Here is a 22,858-nt window from a genome sequence, read left to right as displayed (position 1 = left end):
GGAACCAGACTACTACAAATATTAAAGGCAGTAAATATCCATCTGTTCTGGAATTGAAATACCGGTCCATCCAGGATATTATGTCACCCCTTTTAATCACATTTTCAGCAGTTTCAAACATGAAGTACTTTTATTTTACTTCACGCCATCATGGGTAGAAATAGATAGCATTTCAAAAGTCCGAGCGCGAGCGTGAACTTCAATACGGGATTGCTCCTTTAAATTGTTCAAACGTTGACTGGAATAGTCGGTGTCAATGTTTAATGTCGTTACACGATACACTCCTTTGAAGTCGGAATACCAAACGACAGGTTGAAAGACACTGGCTATTTTTAAATTCTGGAGTTGTTTAAGAGGCGGTCATAGGAAGCACATTTTACTCCATTAAATGCTGGAAATTATGGCCAAATACAAGATTTTATTTATTTAAGGGCAAAAATAATAAGTATTTTTATCTGAAAATTCAACATCAAAACCTAACGTGTGTGTTTTTTTCAATCTGAGCCTTCCGTGTCACCGTCACGGCGAAAGAATCAAGCCATTGAAGTACATGTAGATGAGGATCGGACGACGTTCGACCCAGGCGCACTTACAAGTCACATGACGTCCGGGTATGCGTTCATCATGTGACGCGCGAACACGAAGCTTAGCTACCCAATTTCTGCATTGTGGGCCATTAGAAAGTTTAGTTCATGTACGTTAGTTCCTGGTACTGTTGTTTTAACGCCAAGACTTGCTTTGACGAGTTTCCTGTTGAGGTTGCCTGCGCTGCTGCAGCGTACGTAACTTTTCAACTTGTATATCGAGGAAATGCTGTCACATTTTGTGTAACTTAGAGTATAAGAGGAAAAGCAGACAAGGAAGCCAGGGATAAGGTAGGCCTAATATATCGATTACTAGAACAGGCAAACACAGATGTGTGAACATAGGCCTATTAAAGTTGAAAAAGGCCTTAAATTTACCATGTCAAATGACATGTGTCTCATTATACTAACGGTCATAGCTTGGAAATTGTAAATCTTTATTTTCAAAGCTGAAGATTTGTTTAGACAGAATCAGCAGAAAGTGGATATTTATTATTTGACACGTTTGACCATGATCTCATCATGATCGGATTTACCCCCAGAACTGTAGGGTTTGTCATCCGCTACCTACCTTCCATGCTCACTCTGATTCCCCAAATTATTTTGTCTATTTTATGGGCACAGCACTTGATGAACAAGTGCAGTGACCAGTGAGGGTTTTGTGACTGAATAAGAAATTTTAAACCATGACAAATCTTCAGCATGTTCATTTGGCAGCAAAGGGATGCATCTCAACTCAGAGTCTTCTGACCCACTGCACCACACCGTCACTTGTTAGTGTTGATCTTTTATGTACATGTACAGGGCATTTGATTTCGAGGCCTACCATCAGCCAAATGAAGCCTTCGGCCAATCCACAGTCCGTCACAAAAGGACGGTTGTCATGGTTAGATGGGCATCACTGCTGCAACACTTCTGTTTTAAATATATTTTATTTTATTTCTTTATTATATTTCTGGAGGGCACACCATCATTTCTGTTTCCAACCAAATGTCCGAAGAAGCCCAGAAATGGAGCCAGGAAAAGAAGCCAGAGCCCACAAGACTACCAGAATTGTTTGTTCTCACCAGGAAATCTCAACTAAATAAATTTCAGTCCCAGTTTCTCAAAATCATTTGTGGTGAAGCTGGCTGTATGTTACAGTATGTGAAACTGTGAACGGAAAATATCCAAAGGCACTTGTCATCACATCCTCGTGATTGCAAAAATGAAAGTAGAGGTAAAGTTAAGAGTGTTTTCATTTCCTGCTGCCCCCTCTGCCAATTTTTGCGGGATACTCCAATGCACCAAACAGGTGCATAACAAGTGCTTCACATTTCCGAAATCCTTCACAAAATTCGTTATCCCTGGTCTTCATGCATTCAAGAGGTGGTAGTGCAATGGAAGCATTTGACCTTCTGAACATCATTTAAAAGCCTTATTCTAGGACAAGTCAGTAGATTAGCTTGGCATTAAGGCTCTTGGCTGTGGATATTCACCATTTCAGCTTCAGACACTGCTGTCAGCATGCCGGCCAGCAATGAAATGGAACAGGAACCATTATTGAAGCCTCTAGACCCAGCAGTTGACGATTGTTCACCTAGCTTTGTTGATGCCGACGGCTCTGTCCAGCCCAGGACAGAGGTACAGGACCCTGCAAGGGATCAGCCCATCACGAGCCCTGGCGTGAGGGCTTACATATCCACCATCATACTCTTCCTGATCAACCTACTCAACTACATAGACCGTTATACCATTGCAGGTAAAAACTGTGTGCATTCAGGACAACTTACTGTCAAGTTTTTATCATTGTGATTGATGGCTTAACTTGGTCCCGTAACTTTCCAATTAAATTTTGAAGGATCTTATACCTGCCAGCCGTTCAGGTTTAATCAAACCTCGTTCAAACTTTTCAAAGGCCAGTAACTCTGACTATTCAGGTTTTTCCAGTTTTACAGAAGAAAAATAAATTTTGAAAAATGTCTAAAATTGCTCAACCCCACTGCCACAATAGTACAGCCCACTGGGAAAGGTTTATCTCCAGCGGTTATGTCTAAATTACTTGGCTGCGGCTGTAGCGGCTTTGTGTCAAGGTGCCCCCATTGCACACACACTTGGTGTTCTGTTTCCTGACTTTCCAGTGTTGTTAGGTGTGCGATTAGGCCATGTAGCAAAAACAATTGTGGCTAGATATCAAAGGATGCAAAAGGCCTTTACCTCTTGTTGTTTAAGCTCATCCATAAATTTAGACCCAGAGTATGCTTGAAATCATCCACACTACTACAGAATATCATTGGCATTGCTTCAACACAATGGTAGGAATCGCTGGAGGTTTTGAAGGATTAAGGTAGTGTTCACCAGTGGTGGAGTCGAGTCCTCAATTCTGAGTACAGAGTATTCCAAGTACTTCAGGTCCCGAGTCCTGAACCAAGTACAAGTACACTGGTAACACGTCTGAGTCCAAAGCACCGAGTACGAGTACATTCAAGGCCAGGTACTGGACTGAATACTGGGCTGAGTCCAAGTACCGAAGTCCTAGTACAGTACATGTATAATACCAAGAAGGTTTAAACAAATGTTATGCAAAAGTGAACACATCTACATGGTCAATACTTGCAACACCATGCAACTATCGCCTTTACCTAAGTAGTTAGCACTTTCAACTTTTATTTGTGCAAAAATGTTTACATTTATAAAAAGTGGTAAAAACTTGCTTGAATCAATTCACCTGTAAACATATGTGTTTCTACAGTTGACAATGCTCAAGAATTCTGAACAGTCACACCACTGTACACCATACTAGTCAGGTAATCACTACAGGAAAGTGGCAAACAGTGTTATTATATCGCGTGGTAAGCATGCATGGTGCATCTACAGGGGGCGGTGATAAACTTGTGAGGTGGCAGGAAATTTGTGGAAACATGCTCGCTTTAAGTACAAGCAATACAACCTCATGGACACAGAAAATACATAGGTAAGGGATCAAGTTCTGTGAATTAACTTGCAGAAATCTTCTTGCAACATTCATGGTTTTTTTTAACAACGTGCAGCTGTAGAGCTGTGTGACGTACATGTATGGTGTAGTAAAAGAAGACAGAAAAGGCAACAGTTTTATTTGAATTTTTCTTTTCTTTTTTATTTGTCCTAACTTGCCAATGAAAATTTTAGGGTCACACTGGAAAATTAGGCTCAGTTGAAAAACTGGAGCCAAGCTTTCAGGCTTGAAATAATTGCATATCAGAAATTGCCAACAAATTCAACTATGACGCTCATGGAGCATGAACTCGTTCGTGTTAGTGCTACAATTTCCGAGAGTTGCACTCGAGTACGAGTACTCCAACACTGGTGTTCACCCTGTCAAGGAACACATTATCGCTAACCCTGCCTAATCCTCCAATATCCTTCTCTGCAAAGTGGAGGAATTTGGAGGATTTAGGGTGTATGGTAAGTGTGCATGGCTGATTTCGAAGGATGCCATACGTGAAGGTCGTGGATTAGACCTTATGTTGTTTGTGCTAAGTCAAGCACAAATTCGGCCCGATATTTCTTTTTAATCAACTGCACAGCTCAAGAGTGCCATTCGCACTGCCTCAACATAATAATAGGAATTACCGGAGGATTTTGAAGGATTTGGGCAGTTAGGCACACCTCCAAATGACATTTTCAAGAAATTTTAGAGGATTTAGGAGGATTTGGGCTGAATGCAATTTTTTGATGTTGAGAATTAGAGGATTTCGGAGGATTCAGGATGGTTCCTAGTAAAAAGGCCTAGGGGGTTAGGGTTAAAAAACTAATTGAAGTTTTTTTACCGTTGAGGATTTATTTAATTTTACATTTAGGAAGTTGGAGGATTTTGGACGACATGAGGATTTTAATTGTAATGACAGGTTTTGCCCTTACACCGATGTATGTTCATCACACTGTATACTCTGTGTTTGTCCCAGAACCTGGAAAAAAATTCACAAGCTCACTTGGGCCGTTAAAACAAGGACTGAGGATGTTGATGCATGCCCACAGCACTACAGCTGTCATGGCTCCTGACCTAGGCTGTGTCCGAAACGGGCTTCCAGAGCAATGGCTAGGTCTATTGTCGACGCGTCTCCACACATTTCCAATGAAACGAAGACCTAGACCTAGCTCTAGTTCTAGACAAGAGATTCGGATGCAGCCTGAGGCTGTGTCCGAAACGGGCTTCCAGAGCTACGGCTAGGTCTACTGTCTATGCGTCTCCACGCATTTCCAATGGAACGAAGACCTAGACCTAGCTCTAGACAAGAGATTTGGATGCAGCCTGAGGCTGTGTCCGAAACGGGCTTCCAGAGCTATGGCTAGGTCTATTGTCTACGTGTCTCCACGCATTTCCAATGGAACGAAGACCAAGACCTAGCTTAGACAAGAGATTTGGACGCAGCCTTACTTGTGCTAATGCCTTACATAATCGTATAGTCTGGAACCATGACAGGTTGATGTTGTATCAATACAAAACACTCTAGGCACCACACAGTATTTTCCTTCCAAACCAATTTTGTTCCAGTCATGAGTGCGAATCTAAGGATTAATTTTCAATGACTTCAGTAAAACTTCCTGAGAAAGTGGGTTCCAATGGTCCCATTTCTGTTTTCACAATTTACAAATTCAATTTTCCTTTGTGCAGCTAATTTGATAGCAATCCAGAAAACATATTGCATTGACGACAACAATGGAGCAGCTGGCCTGGTGCAGACGGCTTTCATCATTGGATACATGATAACATCACCTATGTTTGGTTACCTTGGCGACCGCTACTCTCGCAAGATCATCATGTCCTCAGGGATTCTGTTTTGGGCAGGCATGACATTGCTGGGCTCTTTCATCCCTGCTAACGTGAGTTCTTACCTTATGTCAGGGTTTCTTTCCAAAGAAGAAGTACAACCCTCTAAGTGAAGAGAAGTCAGTTCAGTGTATTTCAGAGAGTGATGCATGCACTTTTTGAGTAACCCTGAACATTTTGGATTACCCTGTAATTTGCAAAGTAGCGTGTTTGCCTTGAAAGCAGCTGCTATGAATTTTGTGCTTCTCTCATTTGTACTTACTTGGTTATAATTTGGGGATTTTTTTTATTTCACTATGCAGATGTTCTGGTTGTTTGTCCTGGTCAGGGGCTTAGTGGGGGTCGGTGAAGCCAGCTATATCACCATCTCGGTCACCATCATTGGCGACCTGTTTGTTGGTAACCGGCGTACTCAAATGTTGATGTTCTACTTCTTTGCAATACCAGTTGGCAGGTACGCTAGCGGATTCAATAAATGATTGTACACATTTCAACCTTCTGCTGGGGTTTTGAGGTTTTTACTGTGCATGTACAGTTGAACCTTGTTTATAAGAGGTCCTTTGGACTTTGCAAATTACTTTGTTATAACAGGAACCTTGTATTATCAGGAATGAAAACAATGAAAAAGAAAGGATTGGGACCTAATAATTTCCTTGTCTTAAGCAGAATCTTATATTAACAGTGCTTTTATTAACGAGGTTCGGCTGTATGTAAAAAAGATGGGGGCCAGACATATTTCTAGACTGTAGGGTTTTTGTTTTTTAAAGGAGGCAATGCCAGGGACAAAATCGAAATAAACTGAGATTAACTCGTGAATCAAGCACAGCTAGTGTTCGGATTGTTGGCTGGTAAATAAGAAACTGGCTTTAGACTGGAAAAAAAAGACCTCTGGGAAGCTGATCTTCTGTCTCTGAGCCGTGATACTTGGTTACAACATTTTACTGCTTGATTTTCTTTTGACTGTTTCAAGTTTGCCCTCCAAAATAGATAAATGTTGGTCAAACTTGTATCTCTCTTTTTTCCCCTCTTGGCCCAGTTAAACATTAGGAGATGTTACAATCTGAAAACAAAAAGAAAAGAAAGAAAGTCTAGCCTAATTGCTTTATAGAACTTTGGCGTATTTGTTGTTGGTTGTCTTTAGTGGACTGGGATACATCGGTGGTAAAGGAATTGCTTCGGCCTTTCATGACTGGCGATGGGCTCTCAGGGTGAGTGCAGAAGATGTCGAATGGGATAGATTATATTGATTGAAGCCACTCAAAGGGAAAGAAATGCATTGACAGGAGATACTCAAGGGGTATTCATTGAAGATACCCAAGGTATCATATAAGGATATTTGAGTGGAAATATTTCAGGGCTTATAGCATATTGACCAGGGAGACTCAAGGTGTTGGAATATGCTGAAGATACGGAAAAACGATGGAGTATTAAGAATGAAGATACAAATGGGAATAGATATATTGAATGAAAGTACTCAAGGGGGTAGATAGATATAGTGAGTGAAAGTACTCAAGGGGGTAGATAGATATATTGAATGAAAGTACTCAAGGGGGTAGATATATTTATTGAATGAAGGCACTCAAGGGGGTAGATAGATATATTGAATGAAGGCACTCAAGGGGGTAGATAGATATATTGAATGAAGGCACTCAAGGGGGTAGATAGATATATTGAATGAAGGCACTCAAGGGGGTAGATAGATATATTGAATGAAGGCACTCAAGGGGGTAGATAGATATATTGAATGAAGGCACTCAAGGGGGTAGATAGATATATTGAATGAAGGCACTCAAGGGGGTAGATAGATATATTGAATGAAGGCACTCAAGGGGGTAGATAGATATATTGAATGAAGGCACTCAAGGGGGTAGATAGATATATTGAATGAAGGCACTCAAGGGGGTATATAGATATATTGAATGAAAGTACTCAAGGGGGTAGATAGATATATTGAATGAAGGCACTCAAGGGGGTAGATAGATATATTGAATGAAAGTACTCAAGGGGGTAGATAGATATATTGAACGAAAGTACTCAAGGAGGTAGATATATTGAGTGAAGATTCTCAAGTGGTTTTGGCTTCTTGTCAACTGGCATATAATGCTGGAGTACACAGGTGTCAAGATGTACAAAGGGCAAATGTTGATAGTGTGTTGCATGACAAAGACAGTATTGAGATGTGTAGACATGGTAGATTTTAAATTTATTCGTAAGGTGTTATCCCACCTCACTGACGGGCTTTTTCTTGACAATGTTACTGTCAGATTACTCCAGCCTTGGGGGTTGCAAGTGTGATATGCGTCATGCTCATCATTAAAGAACCAAGCAGAGGCCAAGCGGAGACTGGGAACCATACCATCTCGAGCCAGAGATATATAGAGGACCTTAAGGCCCTCCTGAAGAAGTGAGTTCATGAATGAGTGATGGAGTCTTGGCCTTAGCTGTGCTACTTCAATATTATGCATGTATGCTTTCTCTTGAGGTTTTCAAAGGTCCAGTTTTTCTAGCTTTTTCAAAGTTAAGTTTGGCACAGGATTGGTTGCAAGATTGGTCACGGTAAGAAATCACCCGATGGAGAATGCTGGCAAAGAATGTGGCTCAAGTTAATTGCACTTGACCTTGTATGTTCAAATTTCTTTGTGAGCACAGCCAACGGCATGCAGGTTGCTCTTACCGAAAGGTTATTTTTCTCATTTTCACCATGAGATGGCATGGCAGTGATTTGCCTCCATGAGAATGAAATGCAGATTGAAAAATGCCCACAGGGGAAACATTAGCTACATGTACTTGTTTGTGTTCAGATTTGGCTTGTGTCCTCTTACGGTATTTTTATCTCACATCTTCTAGTAAGACATACTTGTTCACCACTCTGGGCTTTACATCCATTGCATGGGTAGTTGGAGGTCTGGCCCTGTGGCTCGTTAAGCTGATGGAGTTGATCTATGACTATCACCACCAGGATGACAGAAAGTAAGTGATAGAAATCGTAAATGACCATCAATATACGATGCCCTGGCTCACCAGGCTCACAGTATCTGAACTGTGCGTCAACCATCTTTAGTGAATAGTGCTAGCTACAGTGTACCTTCTCCACTGGCTTTAGTGTAGCTGTATAAATTTTTCTGATTTAATTTCAGATATGTGATCATTGTTTGTCGTAATTAAACATGTGATCAGTTGATGAAACGAAGAGAGGACTTCTTGAATCTTACGTCCTCGGGAAACATGCTACTCAGTGCTGCCATTTTGAATGTAAACAGTTCAGCAGGACAATTTTAAAAGCCCATTTTTATGCTCTGAGTGATGAATATTCTCAAGTATTTGCAAGAGTGTCAATTGTCATTCAGTTTCCTACTGCTGCCACGTTAGACATGCCCAAGTTGCCAACATGGCGGGTCAGTCACTTGGGCCATGTTTGAGCCAGGAGGAGTAGCTACGTGAGAGTCAGATCAAAAGTGGGTACATAACTGGCATTGTCACAATTGTCTTCGGCAGTGTCAGTTTCATCTTTGGTGGCCTGACGGTTGCAGCAGGTTTCAGCGGCGTGACCATAGGGACGGTGGGGGCACAGATATATCGCCGCTACAACCCCCGTGCCGACGCCTTGGTGTGCGCCTGGGGGAACCTACTGGCCGCACCATTTCTCTTTGTCGGCTTGACCTTCGCCGTAACGTCAGAAGGGCTGGGATGGGTATGTACAAGAAGCCAAGCTAATCAAACTTAAGCTTCACACTCAGACGTGGCCCTGCGTCACATTTACTTGTGTCCGTTGGAATACTTCTTGCATAGAGACTACAAACACACTTGAAACAATACTTTTCTTGGTTATACTCATTAATGCTGCTGTTGGGATGAAAGACATGCTCGACCATCTGCAAAGAGAACACAACCATAGATTTCTTAACAAGACCTCAAACGAGTCATTCCTGTATCTACTCTGCTAAAACAGACAAAAGACATACACACAAAACACTCGGATGTGGGCATAAGTAAGATGGGTCCGTAGGGTAATGATTAAAAATTATGGACTTTGTGCTCATAAAGTAAAACTTTTTTTTACCAGAAACAGCAATATTCAGAAGGAAACTGTTCACAAAGTGGTGGTGTTTTAATATTAATAATTTCAAAGGTTTTTCCATTTTTGTCTCTTACAGACTTGTATTCTCCTGGGAGAGATTTGTTTATTCCTGAACTGGGCACTAGTTCCTGACATGTTGATGGTGAGAGCAATCAAGTCTAGTTCCATTCCCTTCTCTTCTAAGCAAAATTGTAAACTTTTTCCCACACAGATTGTTTAAGCAAAGTTGTCGGGGCGCTATGTGTCCCTCGGGTGTTCAAAAGGTCATATCCCACATCATAGCCATCAACAATTGTTTTGTCATACCTCTATCTCATTTATGTTGAGGTTAAGGAATTTATCCAAAGAAACAAGCTCTGAATTTCAGAAGTTCAGAAGACGATAGGCCTACTGCCAAACTGTATAATTAACCTAACAGACATAAACAATATCTTCTGTGTATGCACAGTTTCCTCACTTTAATTGCATAACCTAAATTGTGAAGGCAGTGCGGGTACCAGTGGGTACAAGTTCATATGTCGTGTAGTCTGGTCAGCGGTCCCTGTATTACCTTATACACTGCAGGGACGGGAACAAGTCTGTTATTCGAGCAAGACCATTGATCAACTTCCTTGGTAATCTATCACAAAATGTATTATGGGTACCGCGCAAAACTGACTAAAAGAGTGACAACGGTCACTAGCGAGCTTCCTGAAGCTCTTTCTTCTGTCCCGTGCGCGAGTGCATGCATGTGCTGTAGTCAGAATGAGATGTCTCACAGTGAGTGCGATATGCAGACATATCGCCCTGTCCTGTGATCTTTCTGGGCCAAGAACAGACAGTATGCAAGACAGAGGCAAGACAATCTATTTTCAAGTCTGGAGTTCCCCCACTTCTTGCCAGAGGATATCTAAAAACATTCTGGCTATCTTCTGGCTGGTGGGTTAAAACGTCAAACACGCCTCAATTCACACCCTGCTGACATTGAAATTTGCTTGTCCTGCATTTACTTGGTTCACAAACAAAAAAGTCTCAAAATTCTGTTGAGGAAGATCTTGCGTTGAACCTGAACATTTTCACAGTACGTGGTCTGTTCTGGTTGTAGGCCACTGAGTGGGTGAACTCTAGAATGTTGACAAATGCAGAAAGACCTACCACACAAAGACTGTTCAAATGACCCTGTTGAAACAATGTTTTTGGCTTTGGGCTGTGTATCAACAGTTGGCCATGGTATATTGCTTTTTTCGGAAATCAGTATTTTGGGGCCAAAAGCTAACACCGTCCACAACTGGTGAAAACAGCTCCATGGCTTCTGTCTCTTTTTCAGCAAGTGTTGATACCCGTGCGGAGGTCAACGGGCAACGGCATACAGCTTTTGTCTGGACACCTTTTTGGTGACGCTCTAAGCCCGTACATCATCGGTGCTGTAAGTACACTGATGGCGCCCTCTGTTGGCGTCAATCCGGTAGCGACAGGCAAAATGTAAAGAATTAGAAATGTTGAATTGGAACTCCTTAAATTTACGAGATATGCATTTACAACAAGGATAACTGAATTTGCAATTAAGCTCATCTAGAAACATTTACGTCACGAGATGGTCCCGTTTTATAGAGCAACTTGGCAGAAGATTTTTCTCGAGAATGCTAAGCCAACTCAGTACATCAGTCAATGTGTAAATATTTAATCGATAAATTAGATCACCATATATCAATCAATTTGTTTATTGGCCAAACAAACCATCATCCAACTGTTGATGGTTTCTAGACTATGGGTCAGTTTGTTTCACACAGGTTTGGATCTCGATCAGTGATCCTATCACTGGTTCACACCATCCGTTAGGCGGGTTTTGGTGTCAGTGAACCAGCGACGGATCACTGATCGCAATCCGGGTCCTCACGAAACAAACTGGCCTAACATTCATTTGGTACCTCGCGAGGCATTCCACAAAATTAAATCAAATGGCCACTGTAATTTATTGTCCAATCTGACCGTATTTCCCCTAACATGCGTTAGTTTGACTGAATTTTTTATAAATTTCAAGGTCCAGTGATTGATACAAAAATAGTGAAATTTTGGAATGCCTTTTTAAGTCAGATTGTGCTCAATAGCAGGATGACACTCCCACTAAGCAACTAATGAATCGATGCATCCAACAAGAAATTACTGAATGTTGCAGTTAATCAGCACACCAATCAAATACAGCTGGTACATGAACATATCAGCAGTGAAGCAATCAGCATATTTAGAGCCAATAATTTTCCGCAATTGTGGAAAATGGATGGAATCAATGCTTCAATCCATTGCTTGAAACGGAACTTGCAAAATTTCCCAGTAAACATGGTATAAAAAGTAAAAAAAAAAATTCCCCACAGCACTAAAAATAAATGCCTACCCAATCCTTATAAAATGTTTGCTTTTGATTAATGATTTGTGCTGGAAACATGCTAAATTGCTCCACCCCAGCACATGGTCGGGTCGGCCGATGCCGATATTTGAACTACATGCCATGGCATGCGTGAGCCCAATGCGCGATGAGGCAGCCGGCACAGCACGATGGTGCACCCGTTGGCCATTCACACGTGCACCGTACATCTACTAGCAATGAAGTCAAGGCGCAAACAGGTTCATGCTTACACATGTGCTTATTGCACACAGGGAATTTAATCTGAGAGTTTGCATGAACGCCGTGAGATGAGGCTGGGGGCATGCGGCTCTACTCAAGCTTCCACATTTCCGTTGCCTCTTTTCAAAGTGGGGACTATTGTGAAGCTGGTGATTATGATGCAAATTCGGTCTTTTCATTTCTGGGCTACGCACCAAGACCAATTACCATATATACGAGAGCCAGGGTCTGCCTTCTTTCACCGTGTTCGCTTGAGCGTGGGCCGAGAACAATAGCTGAAAAGCGGGCTGAGGATCTCAATTTTTACGGCGGCTCTATCCGCGTCCCGGCGCGAAGGGGTTAAGTAATAAGTTTGTAACTATTGAGTAGTTTTTTAATTTTCACATCAGAAAATTCTTGTTAAAAATGCTGGAAACGTTGCTGAATGTTTTGAAACAGGGTATATGTTTCTTCTCTTTTTCTGGGGGGGTTGAACTAAGATTGGACAAACAGTTTCCATGCATAGTTTGCAACTTGCTCTACTTTTTTAATGCTTAAGTTTGCAACAGAACTTGAAACTCTGAAGGAGAATTAATTTTTTCCTAAAACGAAAAATACCCATTTTTGAAACGGAAAAGCGAAGGTCTGTAATAAATCATTCCCAGTCCCCTGCATTTGTCATAATTGTAGCTTGGGGTTGTGTCTAAATTTCTACTTTTATAACTATTAAAAAAAACCATTTTTACCATCACGAAGGTTTCTGATTTGATCCGAGGCGATGGATCCACCTACTTGGAACGCTACCAAGGTCTTGCCTACTCCCTTTACATGGCCGTATTCCTCTCCGTCATTGGTGGGGGGTTCTTCCTGGCTGCCAGTCTGTATATTGAGCGGGACCGGGCACACATGCAGGAAACATTGCAAGGTAAGTCCTCTCCCCCTTCTTCCTCGAAACTGGAATTTTTTCTCTGTGTTTCCTCCCAGTAAATCATTGTGTTTGGCAGAAGAGTAATGCCCAAGCCCCAATTTCATGGAGTTACTCGTGGGAGTTTATGTGTTATACAAAAATCAGCCAGGAATGTCATTTTTCTTGGTAAAAGTTTGTGGCTTGAATCCAGTTGCTGGCCGTAAATTGTGGCCTTTGGCAAGTCGCTTCACCCTTACTGGCCTCGCTCTCTCTCCAGCCATTAACATACATGGGTACCGGCATTAGCTGGTGAGCAACCCATGATTGACTGGCATCCCATCCAGGCGGAAATTGAAATATTCACAGTCACTTCATGCCAAGGAAAACCGGAATTGAACACGGGCCTGATTAACCACAGTGCCTGCGGACAGACTTTCTTGCTTGAAGAGTTCATATATTAGTTTTAACATCAATAGATGTTCGTAAGACTCTTCTTTTTTCTCTGTTTCTTGTCCAGCTTGTCAGGAGACTGAAGCCCACCAGACTGACAATGATGATATTGGTCAACCAGTCAATGCTCGTAACAATGAAGATGTGGTTATCTGATAACAGTGGTTTCCAAAGTTACTTTTTTTTGCTGCCAAATGAAGTAACAAGATGCAAATCAACTGAGAAACTGAGACTTGTATAGGAAACAAATAATAATTGCTTTGAGCTTGCCTTGGGGGTAAATAGAACGCTTTATGGATCACCCCAAGAGGTACTGCAGAGCACTCTGGGTAAAGTAGTCAATATTTGTGTTCTAAATCTCTCTTACAGATTCTGCTTAATAAACCTTTTGCGAGTTAAAATTGAATAAGATCTGGCACACTGAGTTATCTGATTGCACATAAACATAACGATTTGAATTCCCCAGACTAAAACGCTGTTGCTGTACCTCGTGATTCAGGGCAAGCTTTTGCATAGCGACCACCGTCTCTGGAATGGACCGGTTCCTTTTTGCCCATCTAATTTATTGAGAACAGTATATTGGTGCAAGGCGTCTTTTATGTAACTAAGCAAAAGCTTGCCCTGAATCAATGCAGCAGTGTTTTTAGTGTGGAGAATTCAAATTGTTATGTTCACGTGAAATTAAAGAAGTCTTTGTACCAGATTTATTCAAATTTAACTCGCAAAAGGCTTATTTAAAGGGTAACTGATTAATTTGATCTAAATACGTATAAGAAACTGGTTGAAAATTTACCAGCGTCTTTCCAAACTACCCCTTCATGAATTGATTGAGCCCAGCTCTGTTGCGTTGCCACTTTGGAACATACGCAGCGCACACTGCCGTATACAATCACACACAATGCCAGTGGTCATGTGTACAGTTCTTTGGTAGCTATGGGTATAATTCCTGGGCCCTGAGAAGCAAGATAGAGAAAATAGTGAATGCCATGTGACCGGCTCGAGGCCAATCAGGATACAGAGTCTGTGAGTGAGGTATTACAAACGGTATGCACCATTTTTCTATTGAAACCAACATTTGTTTATTTTTGAGCCTGTTGCTAGTGGCCAGAACCTGGGCTAGTTATCATGGCGTTCCTTACTTCAGCTGGAGAACGTCTGCTAATGACATTCTTGGCCCAATGCCATAGATTTCTAAAGCAGAAAGGAGTACTTGGCATATTCATGTGCCAAGCCAAAAAAATCAGCTGAGAACCGGTCGCAGGAGATATACATTGTATGACACTTTTAGCCGGTAACCTGGTAATGGTAAGCAAGTATTTTTTCTGGGCTCAGCATGCTGAGAAAGTAATTCACCCACCTACCTTATAAACAGTGAGCGTATCTCACTGGTTAAACACCAATGAATTTCGGCTTGTGCCGAAATGCACAAACTCATAATATGAGTTTGAATATGATATGATATTATGGTCCATGCTCAATCTGTAAGTGCACATACACGGAAGTTCTGGGCAAAGAAATGATTGTGGATGCCAAATTTCGTTGTGAGCAGAGCCATACAGCAAGGCTCTGAAATTCTGTGAAATCTTGAAAATTGTGGTATTGGATTTCATTGGCTTGGGGTAATTACTATTGTGCTTGAAAAGCGCCAAGTATCGAACCATGTCAAGCCATGCCTGAACTTAAAAGAGTGACAACCAAAGAATTATTGTGCCATCGATCATTTGTATGCAGCTATTTCAGAAGTCAACATTTTGTTCAGAAATTAAGTTTTGGATTTGTTTGTACTAGCAGTGTGTACTTTATTCAGCTGCTGTGTTTTGTTTTTGTGAAATACAATGGACATTATAAATGTTGCAGCCATCTTGGAGGCAAAAGCTTTTGTCTGATGGACTTAGTAAGGAGCAAGGTTTTCATGCATTTATTAATACACGTACTGAATTTTAATTGCTAAAAGTACCTCTAAGGTGGCTTGCGTATGGAGATGTCCTTTAGTCCATGCTTCAAAAAAAGGAAATGACACTGCTGTGCACAATTCAACAATTTTTACAATCGATGTGTGCTCTTCATATGCAAAAGAGGAGCTCTGTATTGTAACCAGATATTGTACGTTGAATTGCGAGGAATTAAAACTGGGAGTGGTTACTGAGTGGTTTGGAGTTGCCATGTGACAAACATTTTTTTTTTCTTTTTTATTTGGCCTTGGTCTTTTTTCATGGTTTATGACATTGTTTTCATATCTCACTACCAGCTGATTGCATCATTGTTGATAGGACACGATACGTAGGGCCTTGGCAGAGGTTTGTTGTATGGATCCTAGTGACACATTCCCTTGCAATCACCGAGTATCAAGAGTTCGCCTTGAGCTGAGACTATCAGACCCATGAAGTCACGTAAGGCAGACACCTCCTTTTTATATTAAAACCATGGTACTGTAACAGATTTTTGAAATGAATGATTTATTTCAAGAGAAGCTTTACATTTACACTTTCAGAAACATGATGCATGAGATTTTATAATATCAGTTTTGCTATACATTTACAAATATATATGAAACTATCCAAAAATCAGTTTACTTGGAAATATCTTTATCTTTGACCAAAACGTCATTCCATTAGGTTGGGGCACAATTTGTGACAGTGTCCTTGTTACAAGGGTAACTGTTACCACCTGTCATGACCTGTAGAATAGGTCATTTACTCTGTAAAAATAACACACACCTCTGTATTCAGCCTTGAAAGATGTAGAATTTGGAATCTACATGCAGGGAAATAGCTGTTCATTTTTACGGAACCCACGTAACAGTGGACACTGTTAAAAATTAAGCCCCGACCTCATGGAATGACCAAATTCTCAATTCTTACGACTGCAACAGAATGTCATAATTTAGCACAATTTACATTTTCAACTTTAGTTCATACAACAAACTTCACCTTCAAACCGTAAACAGACAGCTGGCCTAGTGCTCATTTTTATGTACATTGTATAAAAAATATTTACTTTTGTACAGGAAGGTCTTTTTAATTGTCCACGATTGTCTACATGTTAGTTATTTGAAGTTTTGTTTCCAAGTATACATAAATCACAAAAGAGGAAAAACAGGCACAAAAATATTGCAACATGATGGGCACTGGAAGAGATCAAAGTCACAAATATTTTACACGGCCCTAATTTCACTCAGGCAGTGAACTGATTTCACAGGTATTGAAACCAAAAGTAATGGGACTGCATTGTAACAGAGGGAAGGTTTCATCAGAGGAGTAACTTGATCATTTTACATGTCCCAATGGCTTCATGAAGAAAAGCAGAAACGCCAGGATTGTTAAAACAAACTTACCTTTTGTGGAATGAACCATCTGTGGCGAACAGGAAAATATGTTGTATTTGGTATGCACAGAAATTAATGTTGGGATTTGTTAGCAAAATGTAAAGGATGACTCTAGCATTGGCCATAGTTGAGTCTTACTTTTGAACACATTTGAACTGTCCCTGACGTGAACTTCTCTTGTGATGGTGCATGGATGTCATTCTTGCTCCTGTAGGAACATGTTCTCTGCCTCTTGTAGGACACCTGCTGGATCGTACAGCGTAACCTAGGACAGAAAAATGTAAGACACAAATAGTGATGACACACTTGCAAACTGGTAGAAATCTATCAGCGGGCTTGGGATTGTTATAAGAAATATTGAAATCAAAGTGTGTATATCCATGGAGGCATCATTTATTTGTCCACGGCAAAATGGGCGCACGCTATCCACTCGGTATATTGAGATTAGTTGGTTTTTGTTTAAGATGTCCAAAGCCTGATTCCATCAGAGTAACAAAGAAACAACATCTTCACCCCTAACTGCAAGGTGAACTCGGTGGGGTTTGGTTCCCAAAGCAGTAGTCTGAATTGGGTTACAAAGTCTTCACCTCTCACCTCTGGTATTGGGTACTGGGTGGGGTCGGGTGCTCCTTCCCTTCCAAAGTCCACCACGGTTCCACATTTGGGGATATCATCCACCCACACTCCTTCGTACACTTGTCCCTTGTCCAGGTAGAAGAATTTGCCAGGGCCGTTTTTCTTGTCCGTCTTCCAAGAGCCCTCGTATCTGTTCTCGTCAGCTGTGCGCAGGAAATATATGTCATAGAAAAACCGGTTCTGAGAAAAAAAAAAACCTGAACCACCAAACCGGCTTTTGTCCATTTCACGAGTAGTGCTGTACACAGACTATAGTGTTTAGCTTCCAAGGCAGAATTCTGTTGTGAAAAGGAAATCGAATTTATCCCTTTCTGGTTTGTGACAAATTATATGAATCAAAATTTAGACTTTTGTCCTTGTCCTTTTGTCCATTTATCAGAGGTAATCCGTTATTGTTTTGAAACACTATACCACTGTTTTCAGCATGGCGCGCCCGCGGATTAGCAACGCAGACAAAAGTGCTCCAGATCCCCATCGATGAGCGATACAGTACCACTGCACGCTAATTCAGCCGCATTTGAAAAGACGCTATTAGCATTCATTGGGAACAAGGAAATTACGTAACACCTCACAATTCTAGGCTCCCTTTACAGGGCGGCAGGCCTGGCTGAACTACTTGGGTATCAACGGAGGTTGCTTGTCAGATTAGATTAGAGCAGACACCAGACGGTCATTTGTATGGGTGTACACGTCCATTAAATGAAATTATGAATTTTTGAAAAATTGTGAAAATGGAAAATCTGGAAAATCGCCTGTATGTAGGCACTGCACTTTTAAAAGCACCCGGAAGCATATGGTTTAACAGCAGGGAAATGAGAAAGTACATTAGGCTTGCGTATACTTCCAAGTGACCTGAAGTCTTTGCCTGGTAGGTTGGAGAGTTGCGTACGCAGTCATTTTTCAATGAGCTTACCTAATCTGAGCATGCCTTGACCACTGCGCTGATCGTTGTACCACTCGCCCTCGTAGATGCTGTCATCTTTGAAGTACATGCGACCCCAACCACTACGCTTATCACCGTACCACTCGCCCTCGTAGTACTCCTCAGCTGAGTAGAAATTGGTACCATAGCCCTGGGGGGCAAGACAGAGGAAAGTATGTCAGACAACTCCTCTGTTGATCATGCAGCGTGGCTTCAGACAACTTGTCTGTCAAAAGAAGTCAACCATTCAGACCACTTGACTTTGACACAAAGACAACTCAACTCATACAAAATTCTCTCGGCTGATATAACCTGGGTGGACATATCATCATTAGATTATTTTGTAGTGCTATAATGTTATCAAAGTTGTTATAATTTAGGCAAGCTGTGTGAATGTGGTCAGTATTAAGTCAGGGGAACTGATCGATGTCTCCTAGCTCAACTGTTCTGAGTGTCTCCAAGGGACGACTTGTCTTTACATTTGATGGGACCAATTGCCAAGCGATGGAGTAGTTGTCTGGAGTTGAGTCAGGCAATGAAAAAGTCCAGTTTTGCCAGAGGAAAGGAGTTGACCATTTAATCAATCATTCGGTTCACTGTCAGCTGAGGTATTCTGACAGATCCTAATGAATTTTCGTTAACTTTAACTGGGCCACAGGCGCAGGTAGCAACCATAAAGTGCCTCTCACTGGACAGTCATTAGTAAGCCTCATGGAACCCTAAACCATCAGTACACGAAACCATTATAAACATGACAGTGAGTTACGTCAAGATTTAGACTGCTGAAAATGGCCGGTGGTACCTATGGCTATGGCTTTCCCCATCCACGTTTCATGAAAACTGTGATCACCAAAGTCTGACAGACTAGCCTTACGTGTCGCTTGTCGTTCTTCCATCCTCCCGAGTACACTCGTATGAAGCCACCCTCCGCTGAGGGTAAGCTCAGAGTGCCAAAGCCGTTCCTCTTGCCACACTTCCAGTCTCCGTCGTAGATGGCTCCTGTCTTCTTCCATCTCTGTGTTCCCTTGCCTAGAAAATGGTCGTAAGAGACAGTTTTTTTATTTTATTCTTTATATCAGGCTGTTGATTTAATTTGAGAGAAACTAATTAGGATCACCAAATGCAGTTTTTCTGGTTTGGCATCCAAATTCCTAATTAGATTGGTTAAAAGTTCAGAAGTATTTCAACTCTGTGACAACAGGTGCAGGCATTATCGCTACATGCAATAACCTGCAACCACAACAAAGGGTTGCAGCACTGTCATGCACAGTTTACTGGTTGACACCTGTGAATGACTGATTGGAAATAAGCCCCAAAACGCCTCTTCCCGTAACAGCACAATACAAATTTACTACAAAATTGTGACATAAATACTACAACAACATATTAACAACAGCTTTGCAGCCACCATGCTGGCACAGATGTGCCTGGGGCAAAGCAGCTTAACACATGGACGCATATTCTGCCTGAATTTAAAGAGCTTGTATCACATTTACATATTTGGCTTTAGCCAACTCCTGAATGTGGCCCATTTGCTGGACCTCTACTGTTAACGTGCTCTCTTGCCAGCAGTATTCAGGCAAATGTTGATCTTGAATGTTAAGCAAATTCAAGCCGCACACCTCTGAACGGAAAATCACCTGTTCTCAGCCAAATGTCGCAATACCTGGCATTAGGTTTTGATGGCCAAACATGAACTAAGTCATACCAGAGGGTCTTAACCACATGCTACTGGGTGCTTTTAAAAACCCAGTGCACACATACAGGCGATTTCAAGATTTTCAGTTTCCAAAATTCTTCAAAATTCATCATTTCATTTTCGTGTACACCCACACAAATGACTGTTTGGCGGCTACCCTAAGCTGACAGGCAACCTCCATTGACTCCTGAGTATTTCAGCCAGAATTGTGAGGTGTTGCGTAATTTCCTTTGTCCTCAGTGAATGTGAGTGGCGTCTTTTCAAACACGGCTGCATTAGCATGCTGTGTCGCTCATCAATGGGGCCCTGGAGCACTTTTGTCCGTGGTACCAATCCTTGGGCAAGCTATGTTCAAAACAGTGGTATACTGTTTAGAAACAGTGACGGATTACCTTCGAAAAATGCAAGCCGAAATATGATGGCAATTCCCAGCAGCAGGTCTTTTGTTCCGAGTACGGTCTGTTACACAGACCAACTCTTTTGTCCCATTTCGGGCACCTTGGGTCAGCGTATAAACCCATGGTGCTCGAAACGGGGTTCCCTGGCAGCAAGAGGTTAACTTGGGGCTCCGCTTGCGTCAAATTGAAGCCAGAACTTGTAAAAGCCTGAAAATAGAGCTGAGGTTTAGAAACCCCCCCCCCAAAAAAAACCTGACTCACCATGTTTTTTGTTATCCAGCCACTCTCCTGTATATTCATCCCCATTGACTGAATACACGGTGTTTCTTACACCTTTCTTCTGGGCTTTGTAGTCCCAGTCTTTCCACAGCGGCTGCTTCTTCTTTGGCACTTTTTTATAAGGCATTTTTTTCTCCGAGAGAAGGACACTGCAGACAAAGACAAACAGACTTTTAATTTCAAACACGGACAGGACACAACCGAGGCTCAATATAAAATGGTGCAATTAATTTTGGGGGACAAAATGAAGGAGATACCTGGGAATCGAACCCAGCATTATATGTAAGCTCTCGGGACACATGCTATTCACTACACCCTGGTAACATGCTAACTTGCCATGTAAGTGATCTAACGCATTGAAAAAAAACATCGATGTTGCAAAATTTCTTCACGTTAATTCTTAGTATCTTGTCTGTGTGTGTATTTATATATTTCATCAGTTTAATTTTAGGTTGTTTTGCTCGTACATGAAGCGAGCATGTTTCCACAAAATTTCCTGCGTACCGAGCTTTATCCAATCGCCCAGGCACGGTTGTCTGGGATGCGTCAACAATTACAGGAACGATGTGAACAGAATTGTGTGTGTTGCTTTGAAATAAACTTGAAGAGGTTGAGAAATAAACCCAATGCTAGTCCAACCACATGTATAAATTTACCATAGGGGCAACACAGCCGACATTAATTTAGTGAATGCCGTAGAGTTTTCTTAAAGAGGCTTTATAAGCTGTAACACACTCGACCACGGACGGCGAAATGTAAATGGGCCGAGTGACTGTGCATGTACGGAAAGCATTCTGGAACTGCAGTTTTCATTGTTTTGGAACTGAAGCCTAAAATGCTACCGGAAACAATTAGAGAGATTTTATTTTGGTAAAGGCTCCAACTGAATTCTCCCCTGACATCTAACAAAATGTAATGTACGTACGATCAAATTTCTTACAAAGAATGTGGTTTTTGGAGTTTAAACTGAAGACGAGTTTCACAGCGCTGTCTTCTCCGGCTCCATGTCCATGGTAACTATTTACGTCTGGTACCCAGTATGTAGCTTTTGTATTAAGATACGCCACGAAATTCTTGAAGGCACCAGTCGATAGATTCCTGATTGTAGCGCCATCTATTGGTTTTACCACGCGTCCGGATCGCGTGTCAAAATTTAAAATAGGCGTGCAGTGTACAGGAATACAGTCGAGATCAGACGCAAATAGGCTGTTTGATATGTTTAACGATGGGAATAGGACGTATTCTCGAGAAAGTGTAATCTTTTCCCATTGACAGTACTGAAGTTCATTTGATTTATTTCATTTTTTGTTATATACTTTTTCAGGAAAAATTGACATTAAAATAACCAAAAATGCCACAAGCATTTGAGGATATACACGCAGCTCCCGCTGGGTTACCAAAAATAAACACAGTCTCTGTCGAGGGGCTCCCGAGCCGAAATAAGAAACACTAAAGACAATGTTAAAATACAATTATGAAAGCTCTTGGAGAAATAATCACTGTAAACGAAAATTAGTCAATTTGACGGTTAGTCCAGCTCTATGTCTAAAAGGACTACTTCGAATTCACGGTCAGAAATGCCGATAAATAATTTCAATTAGTGAGACAGGTCAATGACTAACATTTATTCGTCAAACATAAGTCAAATATTAGTCGCTGATTTGACCAAAGGCAGTCACTGTTGACTAAATATTAGTCCTCTCTTGATTTAATAAGTCACCGAGACCCGACTTATTAATTGGACATTTTGAGCAAAATAACTAACTACTAATTGTTTACAGTGATGTAATGTACCTCTTATGAGAAGAAAATCTCGATGCATGGGTAGCCCTATTACATAATGCACGCAGGCCGACGTGCATATGCAGATGAAAAAACATAACGAGATCGAGGTTCTTCGTTCGCATGGTAAAAATTCTGCTGAATTATCGGACGGGGGCTATGCCAAACTGAGTTTTCTCCTTTTGAATCTGGCCTGCCCCTGCCCCTTGCATGAACCAAGCCTATCCACGCACATATCTGGAGGAAATACTTAATTAAGTCCAGCATTAACTACTACCAATAACAATTCCCAATTCAATAAGGCAAAATCTCAATGTCTCAATCACCCATGTAAAAATCCTTGTCTACTGCTTATTATGTACATAATACGAACACAAGCTGGCGGTATATTTTGACTACGGTACGAATGATTAATTCTATTTTGAGAC

At 41.3% G+C, this 22,858-nt stretch overlaps 2 protein-coding genes across 8 annotated transcripts; one reads left to right on the top strand and one right to left on the bottom strand.

The window, feature by feature from the left end:
• The first annotated feature begins 366 nt into the window (after positions 1 to 366).
• Positions 367 to 15,535, top strand: LOC110976621 (protein spinster homolog 1-like). Of its 6 annotated transcripts, none has more exons than XM_087141521.1 (13): positions 367 to 875; positions 1,546 to 1,639; positions 2,071 to 2,325; positions 5,218 to 5,426; positions 5,676 to 5,827; positions 6,515 to 6,581; positions 7,638 to 7,777; positions 8,221 to 8,343; positions 8,869 to 9,064; positions 9,528 to 9,593; positions 10,758 to 10,856; positions 12,789 to 12,957; positions 13,457 to 15,535. In XM_087141521.1, the coding sequence occupies exons 3-13, from the start codon at positions 2,091 to 2,093 to the stop codon at positions 13,543 to 13,545; spliced, it is 1,545 nt and encodes a 514-aa protein (XP_086997647.1). In that variant the 5' UTR covers positions 367 to 875; positions 1,546 to 1,639; positions 2,071 to 2,090; the 3' UTR covers positions 13,546 to 15,535. The 6 variants fall into 6 exon arrangements, with proteins under 6 accessions (XP_086997647.1, XP_086997649.1, XP_022085755.2 ...); XM_022230063.2 differs by lacking the exon at positions 1,546 to 1,639 and adding an exon at positions 1,389 to 1,470 and having other exon boundaries at positions 368 to 875; XM_087141523.1 differs by lacking the exon at positions 1,546 to 1,639 and having other exon boundaries at positions 367 to 694.
• A 293-nt stretch (positions 15,536 to 15,828) lies between these two features.
• On the bottom strand, positions 15,829 to 21,686 carry morn3 (MORN repeat containing 3). Of its 2 annotated transcripts, none has more exons than XM_022230160.2 (6): positions 21,574 to 21,686; positions 20,631 to 20,797; positions 19,147 to 19,301; positions 18,264 to 18,423; positions 17,309 to 17,493; positions 15,829 to 16,979 (listed from the first exon to the last, which is right to left on the bottom strand). In XM_022230160.2, exons 2-6 carry the CDS (start codon positions 20,773 to 20,775, stop codon positions 16,911 to 16,913), a joined length of 714 nt encoding a protein of 237 aa, XP_022085852.1. In that variant the 5' UTR covers positions 20,776 to 20,797; positions 21,574 to 21,686; the 3' UTR covers positions 15,829 to 16,910. The 2 variants fall into 2 exon arrangements, with proteins under 2 accessions (XP_022085852.1, XP_022085851.1); XM_022230159.2 differs by having other exon boundaries at positions 21,589 to 21,680.
• Between the last annotated feature and the right edge of the window lie 1,172 nt (positions 21,687 to 22,858).

The sequence above is a fragment of the Acanthaster planci genome, linkage group LG09 (assembly GCF_054643075.1).
Source record: "Acanthaster planci isolate LZ-2023a linkage group LG09, COTS_SCS, whole genome shotgun sequence".
NCBI lineage: Eukaryota > Metazoa > Echinodermata > Asteroidea > Valvatida > Acanthasteridae > Acanthaster > Acanthaster planci.
This window is presented reverse-complemented; position numbering and strand designations above follow the sequence as displayed.